Source organism: Sinohyriopsis cumingii, chromosome 16 (assembly GCF_028554795.1).
Source record: "Sinohyriopsis cumingii isolate HCF-2022 chromosome 16, ASM2855479v2, whole genome shotgun sequence".
In the NCBI taxonomy this organism is placed as follows: Eukaryota; Metazoa; Mollusca; class Bivalvia; order Unionida; family Unionidae; genus Sinohyriopsis; species Sinohyriopsis cumingii.
The window spans coordinates 94,456,188-94,473,157 of record NC_142976.1 but is presented as its reverse complement, the minus strand read 5'-3'; the positions used below and the strand labels follow the sequence as shown (position 1 = coordinate 94,473,157).

At 35.3% G+C, this 16,970-nt stretch overlaps 1 protein-coding gene across 1 annotated transcript in view; it reads right to left on the bottom strand.

Moving 5' to 3' along the window:
* The window catches only part of LOC149781016 (corticotropin-releasing hormone receptor 2-like), a 394,305-nt gene that overhangs the window by 291,776 nt on the left and 85,559 nt on the right, over positions 1–16,970 (bottom strand). Inside the window, exon 2 of the mRNA XM_089938139.1 lies at positions 6,348–6,475. Within this exon, the coding sequence (XP_089794265.1) occupies positions 6,348–6,441 (94 nt within the window). The 5' untranslated portion in view covers positions 6,442–6,475. The remainder of the gene's footprint in view (positions 1–6,347; positions 6,476–16,970) is intronic.

Here is a 16,970-nt window from a genome sequence, read left to right as displayed (position 1 = left end):
TTTTATCCACAGACGTGATTTTTGTTGTATTTTTCTAGAGGAAAATATTTGTTTGGACTGTTCAGTGGTGATAGAAAGTTCTCATTATTGGGACAATACTATTATTCTGGAACTGTTATATATTTTTAGACGGAATTCTGGACAACGCCTGGTGTCAGGATAATGTGACTGTAGTAGGACATCATGCTACATGTCTACGGTATGATGCCCCAGTGCTAGACATCACTATCAACTGCTACACTGCAGACATCGTAGCGATATGACCGAAAAATTGTTAGAAATACGTTAAAATTCTAAATCACACACACACACACACAAAGGCACGGTTCTTGGAGGACTGAAACATTTCCAGCATTTAAATTTTCAGGAGATTTTCATTCCTTTAGAATTTTCATAGACTTTTTTGAAGACTAGTTTCGATTCATCTCATTCTACTGTAAGTTACTCTCACATTTTTCATGTATCACTTTGATAATTAAATTGGGTTTTTTAACTTTTTCAAAACTTGCTGGTTTTGTTTCTTATCTTTTACTTAATTTTGTGACCATAGAGTCGTAACTATATATATATATATATATATATATATATATATATATATATATATATATATATATATATATATATATATATGTGTGTGTGTGTGTGTGTGTGTGTGTGTGTGTGTGTGTGTGTGTGTGTGTGTAAAAGAAACAATTTGGACTACTACATATTGAATCACAGAGAAATGGGACGAATAATGTTTGAATAACGAGAGAGAGAGAGAGAGAGAGAGCAGTGACGGAAAAACGGTCTTCAGATGGGCAAAATACGTAATCTAGTTTGTGTTTCTTCCAAGAAAAATCAGAAATGGCTTGTGTACACACACACACACATACCTACCTACCTTCCTACCAATATATATATATATATATATATATATATATATATATATATATATATATATATATACAGTCATACATACATACATAGACAGACCGATAGACAGATAGAAAGAAAGAAGTAGGGAGGGTAACCCAATGGACCTTATTCAATCAATGCCGTTAAGCCATTGAATATAAATTATCGTCGTCTATGGATATAACGCACATTATAGTTTTCTATTTTATAAAAGATAGTTGTTTTGAAAGATTCCTATGACTGTTTAAAGAATGGACTTTTCAGCTTAAATGGGTCTGCTCTCAACGTAAGGTTTACAAAATAGCCTAAAAATGCATTACTTCAGTGTAAATGAACAGACAACTAGGCTTTGTAAAAATATGCTTGGTTGGTTCGTTGGCTGGTTAATAAATTTACCGCAAAACTGTATAACAATTGTTTTGTACGTTACTCTTGGCAAGAAAACATAAATCTCCAGATTTGAAGAAAGATAAAAAAAAACCACTTTGGTTTGACATTTTGATTTATTATATTGGTTTATATGCATTAAACCTAGATTGCGGATTTCAGAGTCAGCCTTCTGCAAAAACAACGAATAACGAAGTCATAAGACAAAGAAGGACTATAGTGTAGGAAGACAATTTTTGTTAAATATATCTGGATGTAATTATGCTTTGATGTCCATCTCTTTCTATTTATGCCCAACTCATCTGATTGCCCAAAACAAGTAGGTGCGTACTGTAGTTCCGGATGTCTTCACATTGTTGTCAATTGTCAATAACGCTTTACACGTAAGAAATAATACTTCTTGGTTTCAACACCATCAACAAAGCCTGAAGTATGTCGTTCCAATCGTTAACTAGTTTGTTGTTACTGGTTCTGAAGTCAACACTCTTCTTTTTGTATGATTGAAGAAATGCATTCTTTGTCAAAGATTTAAATAAGTGTAACAAGCTTTGATAATTGGTGAAATGTGCGTGTCCAATTATAAAAGTTGTATTTTTACTTGCTATTTATTTATTTTTTTAATATTTTTTTTTCCAGATTTGCTATGATTCTTTGATAAACGTGCTGGGCTAGTGACCTAAAACACGCAGATAGGAAGCCAACAAACAAATCAAACCATCCTTTATTTTTCCTTTCCAGGCATACGTTTTTGTTGTAGTTTAATAAGTTTTAATTTTACAAAACATTATTTCCTGAATATGTACTCTTACGTTGTCAATTATAAATCTGAATCTGTCAAACATGCATGTACTTTGTGTGTCAATGAATTATGTCAAATCGTCAATATACCACGTATCTCTGTCCAAACTTAAAATTTAAAAAATATTGTTAAAACGTAGATGTGGTTCAGTTCTTTAGACTTCCTATTTTACAATTATTTATGCATGACGAGTTAACCCAGAATACGGACCTTTAAGCACCTATGCAAGGGACACCAACCCCTTATTCCTTTTATAGCTCTGATTTTCTCCTGTTGACATGAAGACGTACAAGCGACGTTGGTTGGTCCATTTTAGACATAAATCCTAGTGGTTAAACGTAATAGATTGCTCGTTAAAGCTATTGTGTTGCTTTTCAGGCGATAATTGCGCCGACAGAGAGTTTGCCTGCAAATCAGTGGCATTGATCGCTAAGAATCCGTTCGTTTATAGTTGTCCCATAGCAACGATACAAGAAAGCGCTATTGAAGAGGAAGCAAAATTGAATAGAACTATCAATCTTTCCATTTGTATCGATTCTAAAAGCATCTAAACATGCCCAGTATGTACTCTTCAATTTTTTTATTTTAAAAAATCGAATCAGATCATGTATATATCCTTGACATGAAAATGTAATATTAAACTGCAAGACTTGTAAATATTTCACTCTCATCTTTCACCACTATATCAATATAAGGCCTAGTTTTTGATCTTCCTGGAAAATAGAAAAGTCTTGCCGTTGGCAGATATTGCAAAAAGAGACTTTATTCGATTTAAGGCCGAAATATAAACAAAACAGTATTCCAGTTTTCTTAAAATAACATTGGATCACAAAGTTGTCCCGGTTTTACTGTACGGTTGTGATGTTTGCGAATGTTGAAAATACTGAAATATTGCAAAGAATCCATTCATATATTTGGCCAAGACACCTGGTGTAAACAAAAGTACCAAAAAATGTATGGCATATAGCAAACTTGATCTTTGTGCACTTTTAATGTACTTAGAACAATTAACTTTTGGGGAAACATTGTTTTAGGGGGCAATAAAAAATTGGTTAACCTAATGTAAAAGCATCTTGATACCTTCAATGGATACTACAATCATAAATATACTGACGTTATAACTCGTTTGTCATGATTTTTATTGGTTTTTTTTTCTTTTTCTTTTTCTGAACATGCATAAGATAATCTACCACCTAGTGATTGTATAACGCTGTCTAGTTTACACCCAGGTGTTCAATTTACCTACTGAAACCTGACTAAGCTAAAACCAGGTGTTATTTAACTAAGAAAAGTATGCCTAGTCTATATCTATATATTCAATTAACATACTAAAAATTGTCTAGGTGTATCTCAGAGTTTAATTAATCTACAATAAGCTGTCTTGTCTACAGCCTGGTGTTCTTTTAACCTTCGAAAACTGTCAGTCTTTATCCAGATGTTCAGTTTACCTACTAAAAGTGTTTGATAGTTGAATATGCCTCGAGAAGAACGAGCCTGTTTGCCGTCTAATATAAATACATTCGAATATGGGTATCATAATAGTATTGAATGAAATGTAATAAATGTAATAAAACATACATACATACATACATACATACGTACATATATATATATATATATATATATATATATATATATATATATATATATATATATATATATATATATAAACAATCGTTTAGAACTACGAACATTGAGATAATGAAAAACTTATGTATATTCATTCACTTTGCAATTATTAATCTATGAAGACAATTGAATGTTATACCATTCTTAAGAGGTCACATTACGTAGACTAATCAAATAAGCTCAAATGTCGTGTATGTAAGCAAAATGAAAAAGTATCAAAACAATATAGCAAGGTTTTAGTTTTTCTTGCAGTGACTGAATGATTCTACAGTAATAAAGAAACAAATATATTTGCACGTTTCCATCCCTGCGATTGAATACAGAATCTTATTAAACGAATTTGGAAGGCATTACGAGCAATACGAAATCTAAGAACACAAGCAATCTGTGGAGGGGGGTGTGGCAACTGTCTAGATCTAAAGGGGACTCCAAAATTATGTGGAGAAACGTGTAGTTTTTTTTTATCGGAAAGAAAACTCTTGCTTCTTATTAGGAGAATGAATACATCAGTTATTGCCCCTTTATTTCGTGCTCGAGATCGTGTTCATCGGTAATTATTATGCAAGTAATAATGATCGGCTTAGAGATGCAAATAGTATTTGTTGTTATACCAACAACAGTACCTAAAATTCACTGATGAAAATTAGAAGGGATAATAATTTAGATTTAGTATCGTGGGATAATATGTTTAGTATCGTGGGCTATAATGAGTGATTGTACAGTACTGCATTATAGAGATGCAAATTGGAAACAAAAACTAGCACTGTCCTAAAGAGTAAACGGCAACATACTGAGAATATCTATAGTAACTCTGAATTTAAAAGTATTAATTTGATTTAGCATTAATTCTGAAGTTGAATGCTGTTTATTAAAGTAATAATTCGTCCAAATATGACCAATGCTTTTTTTTAAGCAATTTTTACAGATGTTTGCACAAGTGGCGAGTGGGTCTTTGTTTCTCTTTAGAAGATTTGTGCTTTCTGTTTATTTAGATTTTTTATGTTACTACAATTTACTATATTATGAAACAGAATGCTGAGTTTGTAATTCGAAGAATTCGATGAAACAAGTTTTTTAAAAAAAAAAGAAAAGAAGGAACCCTGAGAAATGCTAAAATAAAAGCAATTAATGTGTAAATGGTTTAGCTACAATATGCTGAATTTATCCATTGCTTTGTGGGAGATATATTGGACAGGCTGTAACCTATCTCATATAATTGAATTGGATTATCAAGGAGGAGAAAACTTCTTCGAATTTATAGTATTCTGATATGCTAAATTTGACAAGACCGTTATTTTAAACCGTAATAAAATAAAGACGATGTATTTGTCAAAGCCATCAGTTTTAAAATAATACATTGTATTGGTCAGGACCGTGTTTTTAAAACATGTGTAAAAACAAAAGATGTTGCCTAAATTTCGTCAAAATAAGTTTGATATTCCTATATAGATGATAATAGATTGTGTATAGTCTGACAGTTAATATTTTGCACAAATATTCTATAGAATAACTCAACAACTTCACGACAAGGTTCATGCAGAAGATAATTGTACAAATTATACACTGGTACACACATAAGCACACACACAAACAGATACACACTATAAACGGGAACATCTGCATCAAAATGAACCATAAATATCAGAGTTATTGTGTGCAAAAGGCGGAATTGCAAACTAACTTAATTTTTTTCTCTTAAAAGGGGCCGGTTGCAGCTTTTTCCTGAAATACGTTTAGTTGCTTCAAATAAACTGATCTTCAGCCATGATTTACAAAAGAGCTAAAAATCAAATAAAAAACTTTAAATGGAATATAAACAAAAGTAGCTAGCAATTCTCAACATCAAGACCGTTGATAGAAAAGATATCAAGTTGTGGGGTACGTCCAAATGACGGATGGCTCTCAGCTCGCACCATGAGGGTTTGCAAAGAATCAACAACAAAATTCAGCACATTTCCTTATAAAAAAAAAAGTCAATAGTGAATCCAGACTTGTATCGAATTCCATTCACGAAAAGGAGCCTTTATTGAATTTATATTGAGCCAAAACAAAAACGTCTTCTACTCGAAATAACAAAACATTTACATATTTAGCGGTCAATCAGACTGACTCGGCTCTACACATCGCTAACATTCATGTACACATACTGTTAAAAGGGATAAGCAGCCACAGGTTTCACTCAGGTGCAGAACATTGTTTTTGAACCTTAAAATATTTTCATTTATAGACTGAGCTTTCAGAGCATTTTATTCACCTCTAATCCACATTTTTGCAATGGAAATACATAGGCCTACACACCCTACCTGCCTTCACCATGTTTTTTGAGTCCTTCAGTAACCTGTATTCCTTTATTAAACCACGTATTTGCAGTGGAAATATTTAGGGCTAGACACCCTACCCGCATTCACCAAGAGGTGCTTAGAGCTGCATTGGAGAATATCTTATATGCACCAAGAATTTTAACAAATTGAACGACAGCAGCAAAAAGTTCAATAACACAAACGTCTCACCTTTTATTTTATTAGAACGATAGCAGAATTTACAAGGTTTTACTGTACAGAGGCTGTGTGCTGACGAGGCTCAAATCAGTGACGTTAAGTCTTATAAAATGCTTAACTACAAAACAATCACTTACCTTCGGACGATTGGAGAAAGGATTTCATCAGTTCCATGCATATCAACTTCAGCTTCTCTGGAATAGACATACTGTCCTCCATTGCAACTGTCATCTGCCTGATGTAGTCTTGTATGGCAGCTATTTCACTGATGAGATATTAAATACAAAATGATATGAGCTTACGTCGGATATTGTAGCGTACCGTTAAATTAATATCCATTTTTTTTATTAAATTAAAACGATTTCGCGCCGCATAAAACATTCCTTATCCTAGCTTTAAATACTTGGGCTCATAAAAATTTAGCACTTATTTCTGTGCACGTCGGCACGGAAGGAAATTGGATGATCAGTTTTAATTCGATTTGAAATCCATAAAGCATACTTGAGATTTAAAAAATGGCTGACATCCTGATCTGTGCGCCTGTCTAAATATCCAATCATGGGAACTGATCAAGTAGCAAATTTCGTGACAAGAGATCGTTTTGATCATGTAATTTCAACACTCAATCAGTGTCATGTGGGATATTTTTATATATAAAAGAAACGTGCTTTTGTTGCCGTTAATATCCTTATTCAACATAGATGAACATAAACCACTCGTTCTTCAACATTGTTACAAATTAAGACACCAGCAGCGAAGTTTAGTACACAATTAAGACAAATTAAGCATCAGCAGCGACGATTTGTACAGCATTATTATAAATTAGGAACCAACAGGTGTATATATATATATATATATATATATATATATATATATATATATATATATATATATATATATATATATACTGATTTTTCTGTGTATTATCCGACATGGAATGTATATAACCATGTCAACGTTAAAAGCAGGAGCTAAATGGCCGGGGGTTTGGCAAGTTCCTGGAATATGACACTGCGGGTCTAGTCTGACTTCCGTTTTGATAGCAGCCTCATTCGTCACTCGTGCCAATTTTCAGAGTTGTGAGACAAATAACTCAGAAGCTATATACATATTTAAAAAATGTAACCTCAGTCCCACTGCCCAGTTCCGCCCAAGGGATGAGATCAAAATTTCAAAGCATTTGGCAGAATCTGGAAGCAAGGTCTACCGCAAACCCAAGAAATGTGTGTCTTGCTTTAAAGGTATTAAAGGAAGTGAAGGTCATTACGAACTCATTAAAGGACGTACGCCCGACGGTACCTGTATACGTTTAAACAATAGGATGGGTTATTTCACATTTTCTCTGCCCTTTTCACAGAAGCACGGGATGTGATCTTTTCTTAAATCCTTTTACTGTATTGAAAACAATAGAATAAGTATATAATTTGATGTACAGGCAAATAAACTGCTGCGACAACTTTGTTTCGCTTCTAGGCGAACTTTTCTGACTCCTTGTATATGGTGTGTAAATAAAGACAAAACACACAATAATGGTTCGGGGTGGGGATTATTCAGTTTCTATGTGGATTACGAGAGAGAGAAAAATTTTAAGTTTACTCGACACCTGACGGAATCAATACTGATGTATATAAAATCATAAAACTTAAGTACATATGAGCTTGAATAATAATATAAAACAGATATATCACAAAAAGACACGGAAATGCCACAGTTTGTGAAATCTTATCTTTTACATAATTAATACGGTCCTTTTTATTTCATTCAATGAAGGCATGCAAGTATAGTTTCTGTTACTTTGATCAGAAATCTAAATAGTTAATTTCTAAAGGAATGTAGGACAAAATGCTCTCAGGACAAATTCCTTCCGGGACAAAATTCCTCCAGGGACGAAATTCCCATATGACAAAATCTCGCCATTGCAAAATCTCCCTAGGAAAAATTTCCCCTAGGGCAAAATATAAGACAACCGTCCCCACGCATCACACACACACACACACAACACACACAGACAAAATCTCGCTTGGTAAAATTACTCCCCTGCAAAATAAAAAATAGGACATAATCTCCTCCCCCAGTCTAAGTTAATCCTTCTTAGCCATCACAAATACGCATCACTGTCGGTTAGGGCCCTTTGAAGTTGTATGTTGGTTTCCCGTTGGTAGAAAATGACGTATAGCAGACAACGAAATGCGGGTGACTAATGCTCGCTGGCATATAAGACTAATTGCACTTGCACGTGCTTTGTCAATTTGCTTCTTAATTAAATAATTACTTAGTTTCCTTTATTTTACCATTATTGTTATATTTTGAGAAATACTTGACAGAAAAGCCATTCTTGGATAAACATGAAATTCCATAATTAAAATCAATATAGGGTATATAGATGACGTCACATTTCTTCTTTTTCTCCAATCCAATTTCAATTTAGGTCGGTATATTTGTGACGGTTTGAAAAGTTTATAAACTTAGATTGAGGGAGGGGATGGGATTATGTTCTATCTTTCATTTGCTTAGGGAATTTGTCCTTGGTGGATTTTGTCCATAGTGGATTTTGTCCGTACCCCTTTCTAACAATATCTCTTAAGCAGATGTTGAAAGAGGCCGGGTTTTAAAGTATGTCAGAGGAGGCCAGGTCTAAACGTATGTCACTGGTATTTTCATGGGCAGATAACTCCAGAGATGTCTTTGTGGGTTTGTATGGTCTATGTGTGTGTGTGTGTGATTTGGATTTTTAACGTAGCTTTAACAATTTTTCAGTCACATCGTTACGATGTCTGCAGTGTGGATATATATATATATATATATATATATATATATATATATATATATATATATATATATATATATATATAGTGTGTGTGTGTGTGTGTGTGTGTGTGTGTGTGTTCACCATGATGTCACTACACTTGATCTCTATTTTATCCTATGAATGAGTATGGTTCTTCAAAAAGTGCAGTCTATGTTCCTTTTATTAAATTCTTGCAACTTGCAAATGTAAAAGCAAAGTATAGAAAGATTTATATCACCAAAGATTTCAGCCATTTTTGTCTTATGGAAAAAACAATCAAACGGCATTAGGGTAGAGATGAGTTCATTAATAGTCTACAGTACATACTCAGCTAATGTTACTGTGAAATATTGCAAAAATGCACAATATTGAAAAGGACGGTAATTTATCTCTACGAATAAAGTGCAAGACCTCGTGCGTGGACCTTTCCACCTCTCACGTTTGTATGAAACAAGTGTCATCAAGCATCAAACAATTTGAACAGACTTATTTGCTGAACAAAAGTAAAGACATGTTCAAAGTCTGAGTGAAATCAAAGCAATATGTTCTAAGACATTTTGACTCTACCTTCTTTTCCTGTTTTAGTTCATGTTTTGGAAACATTTCGACGTGTTGACCTATGACCTATTACACCACTCCACACGCCCATGCTCATGACACTTGTACTGGCCATAATTAATAGATACTAAATATAGTTGACGGACATATCTGAGAGGTTTGTTAATATCCTGTGGGATTGTTACACTCGTGTGAAGTAGCTTTGTTATGTCTGTTTTAGTAGCTAGCTTCCTCTTCAAGTAAAACATATTAGCAAGGATATGAATGGATAAACGCGGTTTTGTTGATGAAAAGGGTGGACTTATCTCATTTACTTCGATCTGCTTCCGCAGAGTATGTTATCTGCCAAATTATAACATCGTATATTGCAGATTTGTGTCATGATCACGATCATGGAGACGCATCTAGAAGGCATTCCAAGCAAAACAGACGAATGGGTTATCGATTTGTAAGTCGCTGGTAATGAGAAACAACACGTTGATTGAAACCCAGTCTATGCATTCTATTGAACAAAATGAATGCAACAGCACTGAATCGTACAATGTTACACAGTGAGATAGATTACAGTTTAAAATGCCTACATTTCTTGCAGTTTTATTCCTAATTATGAAAAGAATATTTCTTAAGTTTCAAGTACGAAACTTGAAAATGCTCAGAAAAGTCATCAAGCTTGTTGTAGGACGTTAAAAGTAAAACGGTCTAGAAGAAAATCAAATTTTAAAACAAACTCAAATGGAAAGAATTTAGTCAAAATCAATGAAACTCATTAAAAAAAACAAATAAAATGTGTACTTTTGCTTTGTATACGGTTATATATGCACAAATATTTTGACTAAAATGAGCTTACATACTAAAATAAAACTAAAACTTCAAGCACGGAAAACGGTTGGGAAAATTCCACTATTTATAAAAATCGGATTTTTAAAAAATTCAAACTTTATTCGATTACTCAGAGATTACATTTTGTTGCTTTAAAAAAAAAATTAGGTCAATTGTTTAATGACGATTACATTTTATAGACATCTGTTATATATCAAATTTTGTTCAGCCGCTATACTAAACTACCACATTAAGAACAAAACGTACAATTAAATATAAAAGTATAACAGTGCAGAGGAGAGAACAAATAGAAAAAGACAAATATTAATTATCAGAGCTTAACTGAATGCATATCAACTGTGTCAATCTAACGAAATTAGGATACCAAAATTCCTGATTTTATAATCTGCTTAACGTCAAAATTACTGAATTTACTAGAGAGAGTGAGATGAGTAGTGAAGGGGGACGATTTGGCCTCAATGGGAATTAGCATTACAGACCCCCCTGGGACGGTTTAGCCTCAATGGAAATTTAACATGGAGAAAAATCGTGGGATTGTTTAGCCTCAAGGGAAATTTAACATGGGAATATGGGACTGTTGAGCCTCAAGAGGAATTGAACATGGGAATATGGGACTGTATAAGCGTCAAAGGAATTTAAACAGGGTGGGACTGTATAGCGTCAAGGGAATTTAAACAGGGTGGGACTGTATAGCGTCAAGGGAAATTGAACATGGGAAAAATTGCTGGGTCACTCTAGGGACAAGGGCAATTGAACATGGGAATAGAGTGTGGGTCTGTCTAGGGACTAGGGGAATTTAACATATGGAAATTGAACATGGTGGGTCTGTATAGTGTCAATGGGAATTGAACATGGTGGGATTCTCTAGGGACAATGATGGTAGAGGGTCAAACGCAACAGAGACAGAAACATACATACACTAGTACAAGCGTGAGATTTATATATAAAGCATTACCAAGACCTGAAATCTTGCTGGGGTGTTCAAAAATTTGCATAATTGTAATGATGCTATAAATAGCTATAATCAAGGAAATGCTCAAAATGGATGTGACTAAAAGTAACGCTAAAATGACGAAATTGTCCCAGAATTTAAAGGAAAATAAACATATCCCCGAAAATTAAGTTACAATGGTTTAGACTAAAATGGATAAAATTAGTAACTACTTACAATATCAATTTGTGTGACGATCGTGGATAAACACACATGTATCTATTTACAGCTATAATCAGCTAAAATTCCTATGAAATCCCACTATCTATTTATGCTACAACTTGTGGGCTATTCCTTTGGAAAACCCCACTATCTTTTTATAGCCTCAGCTTGAGTGACGTTCTTGTTTATGAACTCTAGTACATATGTATAGCTACAACCTGTGGAAATCCCCAAGTCCATATTTATAGTCTCGAAATTTCCAGCGTCAGTGACGTCACTGTACTGAACACTAGGAGATAAATGTCAACAGTGTTGCAAGTGGCTGACATGAATACACGCTACTGCAGGTAGGTAGGTAGAGTGTATCTGATAGGGATAAAGTTAGTTTTATAGGGACAAACAGAGACCATTACACACACACACACACACACACACACACACAACGTACGCGCGCAGACACACACACACACACACTCACACATACACACTCACACACACAGAGGGAAGAGGAAAAAAACAAACCCCAAATATACTATCAACACAGAAGGGAGATAATACAAACCCCAAATAAACTATCCACACAAACGTACGCGAACGCATACAAACCCCAAATATACTATCCACACAAACGTACGCAAGCGCATACAAACCCCAAATATACTTTCCATACAAACGTACCCGAACGCATACAATTCCCAAATATATTATCCACACAACGTCGCTAACGCGGACAAACCCCAAATATACGATCTACATTCGGGAGGAAGAAGAAAAAAACAACCAAATATACGAATTACGCAACGTACGCGAATACACACACACACACACAGACACACACACACACACACACACACACACAGGGAAGAGGAAAAAAACAAACCTCAAATATACTATCAACACAGAAGGGAGATAATACAAACCCCAAATAAACTATCCACACAAACGTACGCGAACGCATACAAACCCCAAATATACTATCCACACAAACGTACGCAAACGCATACAAACCCCAAAATATACTATCCATACAAACGTACGCGAACGCATACAAACCCCAAATATACTATCCATACAAACGTACGCGAACGCATACAAACCCCAAATATACTATCCACACAACGTCGCTAACTCATACAAACCCCAAATATACTATCCACACCCCATCACGAATGCATACAAACCCCAAATATACTATCAACACTCGGGAGGAAGAAGAAAAAAACAACCAAATATACGATCTACACGACATACACGAACACACACACACACACATACACACACACCACAGAGGGAAGAAGAAGAAAACCATTATACACTATCCACACGGAGTGAAGAAATAACCCTTTATGTATGCTATCAACAGAGAGTGAAGAAAATAACCCATTATATTCCATCAACACAGAGTGAAGAAGAAAAAGTTTTTTGAAAGCACCTAAACCCTCACCTGCAATGACCAACTCTGCCAAACACCTACACCCCACCCCCACTCCCAACACTACAAAACCCATTTAACCCGTTATTTTATGGCATTAGTGTGTGATTTAGGAAACATCAAGACACAGAATGATGGATGCATAGACTGACTATTGTTTACCGACTTGCATGCCTAAAGAGCGTGCGTGAAGGAAAACATCCTTTCATTTCAATTCTAACTAAAACATGTTCCAGAGGGATAGAGATAGGTGAAAGAGCACAATTTCATAAAGTGTGAGTAAAAAACAAAACACGTCATCCTTATTATAGAATGTCAAGACTAAGAGACACTTACGTTTTCTTTCTGGTCTATTCTCTTTTAGAAGGTAGTGTGAAATTTCACATCAGGGCCCACGCATCGGCTCACATTGTCAATTTTTTCCGTTTCCATGTCTTTACTGGCACAAGTTCTTCATCATCTTCAATTTCTTCTTCTTCTGAATCCCTCTTCTCTGTTTCGTTTTGTTTCTGTTTCTTCTCTTTACTCGTAGGGCACTCTGAATCCCAGTGTCCTTTCTCCCGACAGCGATATTAGGCATATTGACTTTTGTCTCTCTTTCTTAGACGAAGCAGGTATTCTGGAGACAAATACCCATTTACCTTTGCAGATATAGCAAACTTCATCAGCACTTACACACTTTCGTATGACTCTCATCAAATCAACGACCAAAAGAGTAAGTTTGTTGCCACTTTCGCCTGTGAATTATGCTTTCGTATGACTTTTAGCAAATATTTGACCAGCAGGTCGATCTGTGCTGACTCTTCCATCTTCTCGATCGTTTGAGAGGAATGAATACTCTGACGCTAAGACACTCTCCCTATGTACAGGGACCTGCTGCGTATGAAGCCTAGTCAAATGTAATTTTGCAATAAGATGAAACGATTTCATTGATAAAGTAAAAGACAATGACGTGCCGTGTCGCCTCACACAAGAGCTGAAGTGTTAGCTCAAATCCGTGTCAGCGATTTCGAAGACGACATAACTGAGCTTTCATCAATGTTCTCCACATATGCCACAAAACCACAAGTCCTGCTTCACGCCAAAAGAAATTTCGTTCAGTCCGTAAAATATAGTATCACATCTGAGAAACGCAAAAACGAACTTCCAGAAAACTGAGAACGACGACTTACACCTACAACGTAAATGTATGAGTTCAAGTAGTGCGTAAAACTTAGTCAAATTAAATTTTTATAGTCAAGACGAAACGATCTCTTTTCGAAGAAGAAAGCAGACACCAAGCGACAATGGCGATCCGTGTCACACAACACTTCTAAAAATGTATATTATCAGAGGTTTGTTCTAGCGATCTGCACGGTTAAATTAAATGTTGATGTATTTTGCAATAAGACGGACACAATTTCCATGGGATCGCCCATGGTACGATTGTTCGTGCATTAGTTTAATTTTTAAAAATATTTTTTTTTTTATATAAATCGCCTATAGGATAGACTCAGTAAAGCATGGCCATTCTCGTCACTCTCTGAATAGCTACTCAAGTCAATTCGAAGCGAACGCGGTAAGAAAATAAGTATAGCCAATGAAATGGCTTACAATGGGTAATTCGCGTACTTTGCTATAGATAATTTCATCAACAGACTAAACAACATATATACCGTTACAACAATAGAAAGCCTTAAATCTTCTATCAAAAAGAAATGCATCAAAAAAATTAAAGATTAACGATAACTAACCAATGAAACCGAATTTAACAAAGGCAATGACATGTGAACAAATGCCTCTCACTTTGGAAAGGTAGGCGAATGTACTCTGTCATGCACCATCAACTTGAAAAAAGTTATAAACAGAGAGAAACCTGAATTCAAAATTCAGTTGTTTTTTTCTTCAAAATTGTTTCGTTTCTTTTTTCTTTTTTTGGAAAAAATTTAAGCACTAGTATAGAGTGGAAAAGGGAAAATGCACATACAAGCTTTGATATTTCTGAAAAAATGAGGGGATATTCCTAACGTTCATAGCCACCTATATATGCTTGGACTTGTCTGTGACTTATCCACAAAACAAGATGTACATATTTCTGGTCAAGCTGCAAGTGTGTGCGTGTTTTTGAAAATGGTAAAAATTGGATATACAACTTTCTCGTGACACTTATAAAGTGAAGAGTCTGTGCAAGTGTCAAAAGCCAAAGTCATATAAGTTTTGTATTTTGTACGGCTTGTAAAGATTTCCACTTTAGAAAATGTGAAGTATCACAAGTTATTATCACAAACAGAAGTGGAACATAGGGGCTTGCAAGAAAGAAAATAACCCAGACAGTTGGTGTCATCAAGAGTGCTTGAGACGGTACCCGAACTTGCTTGCTTGCTTACTTGAATTAAAGTGATTTTCGCTCTAATGGAGCATGTATCACTGGTTTAATAACGCACCGCGTGATTTTTAATTACTCCTGGGGAAGGAAAGAGAGCCTCATCCCCCAGGCTTTTATGTACTCACAGACTATTTTTAAATTTAGCCACTTAGGTGTAGGACTAACTAGTCCTTAACAACCTGGCTGAAAGGCTTTAAACATGAGTGGGAATTGTCTCACCACACACTTATTTTTCTGTCCGAGCGTGGTAAAGGAGGAAAAAGGTGCTCAGCAAGACAGCCGTGGATGTCAAGTACTCACCAAAACGCTCGCGCGTACTTATTTCAAATCAAGTCCCGTTTTTTGCTAATGGACAATAAAAAGTACCAATAATGTGTTAACCACCTGTGCAATTAGTTCAAATCTAACGAGTCTGTTAAATTTCCTACTTCCTAACTTATCTGTCTAATATTAGTACTTAGTGTACATAAAAATAGCCATACTGATCTTATTTAAATTATTATGTCTAAGCGACATATACCAGTTTGGTCACTGTTAGGTTTAAAAAGTTAAGTTTGTTGCGGTGTTCCAATAGATCAAGTTTGTTTCGAGAATAGTTTAGTCAAGGAGGGATACCAAGCCAAATATGGTTCCCTATTTAATAATAAGCAATCTTTTGGAGCCCTAAAAAATCTGTTTTTTCTGTTAGAAGGTAACACGTCTCTCTTTTGCTTTCACGTTCTTTCCCGCACTCCTAGTCTCATGATTCTTGATATCAGGAAATGCGTAGCCATGATGGGCGGTAATGTAAGCAGCAGCTTCTACAAGTTGACTGAGGGGGTATCCAGTGTAGGCTTGTCTGTAGAATTGGGGAAGAACTCTGACCCCTAATCCCCATTGAGAAGGTCTTTGTTTAAAAGTGTCTAGAGATTTGTAGGCAACGTATTGTATGGCTCTAATAAACTGCCCTGCTTTGTTGACGTCATACAATGCTTGATCTAGCCCCATTTCGGTGTACTTCTCAACGAGGTTCAGCGTCCCCTTCCTCCTCCTCAACCGCCTCAATTTCCTCTTCTGGTTCTGATACTAATTCTTCAGTTGAGGTAGATAGTTTCAAATCCGCTGCTATGGTGTCTGTCGCTGTTATTGTTGTTGTGGTTGTTCTTTCAGCTGAGATTGCCTGTAGTATCGGAGTGAGAAAAGAACGTAGTGCCTCCGATAATTACATTTGAGTTTGCCATACCGTTTGTCTAACATAATTGGCCCTTTGTTTTGCCACCACTCTTTCCGGGGCGGGTTGTTTGTTAGGTATAATCGGCTGTTGACTAGATGTTATTTGTGTTCTCGAGGTGGGTGGAGTGCTAACTGGCTAGGTCTGCATTTCTTGCTCCCGCTGCTGTTGCGTATATTTCTTCCTCCACACCGAATTCTGGGCCTAATTCTTTTAATTTCGTTGTACCCGAACTTACATTATCCATATTATCACCAACAAAAAAAAAACGCACAGACCTAAAAGAAACACTCACTCACTTTTTACAGAACATTACTATTTTTTAAAATTTTGATAAGCGACGGAAACGAACAACTTAGAGTCACACTTTCTAACCAAGATAAAGAAATCATGTGCTGATAGACTCACTTCTGT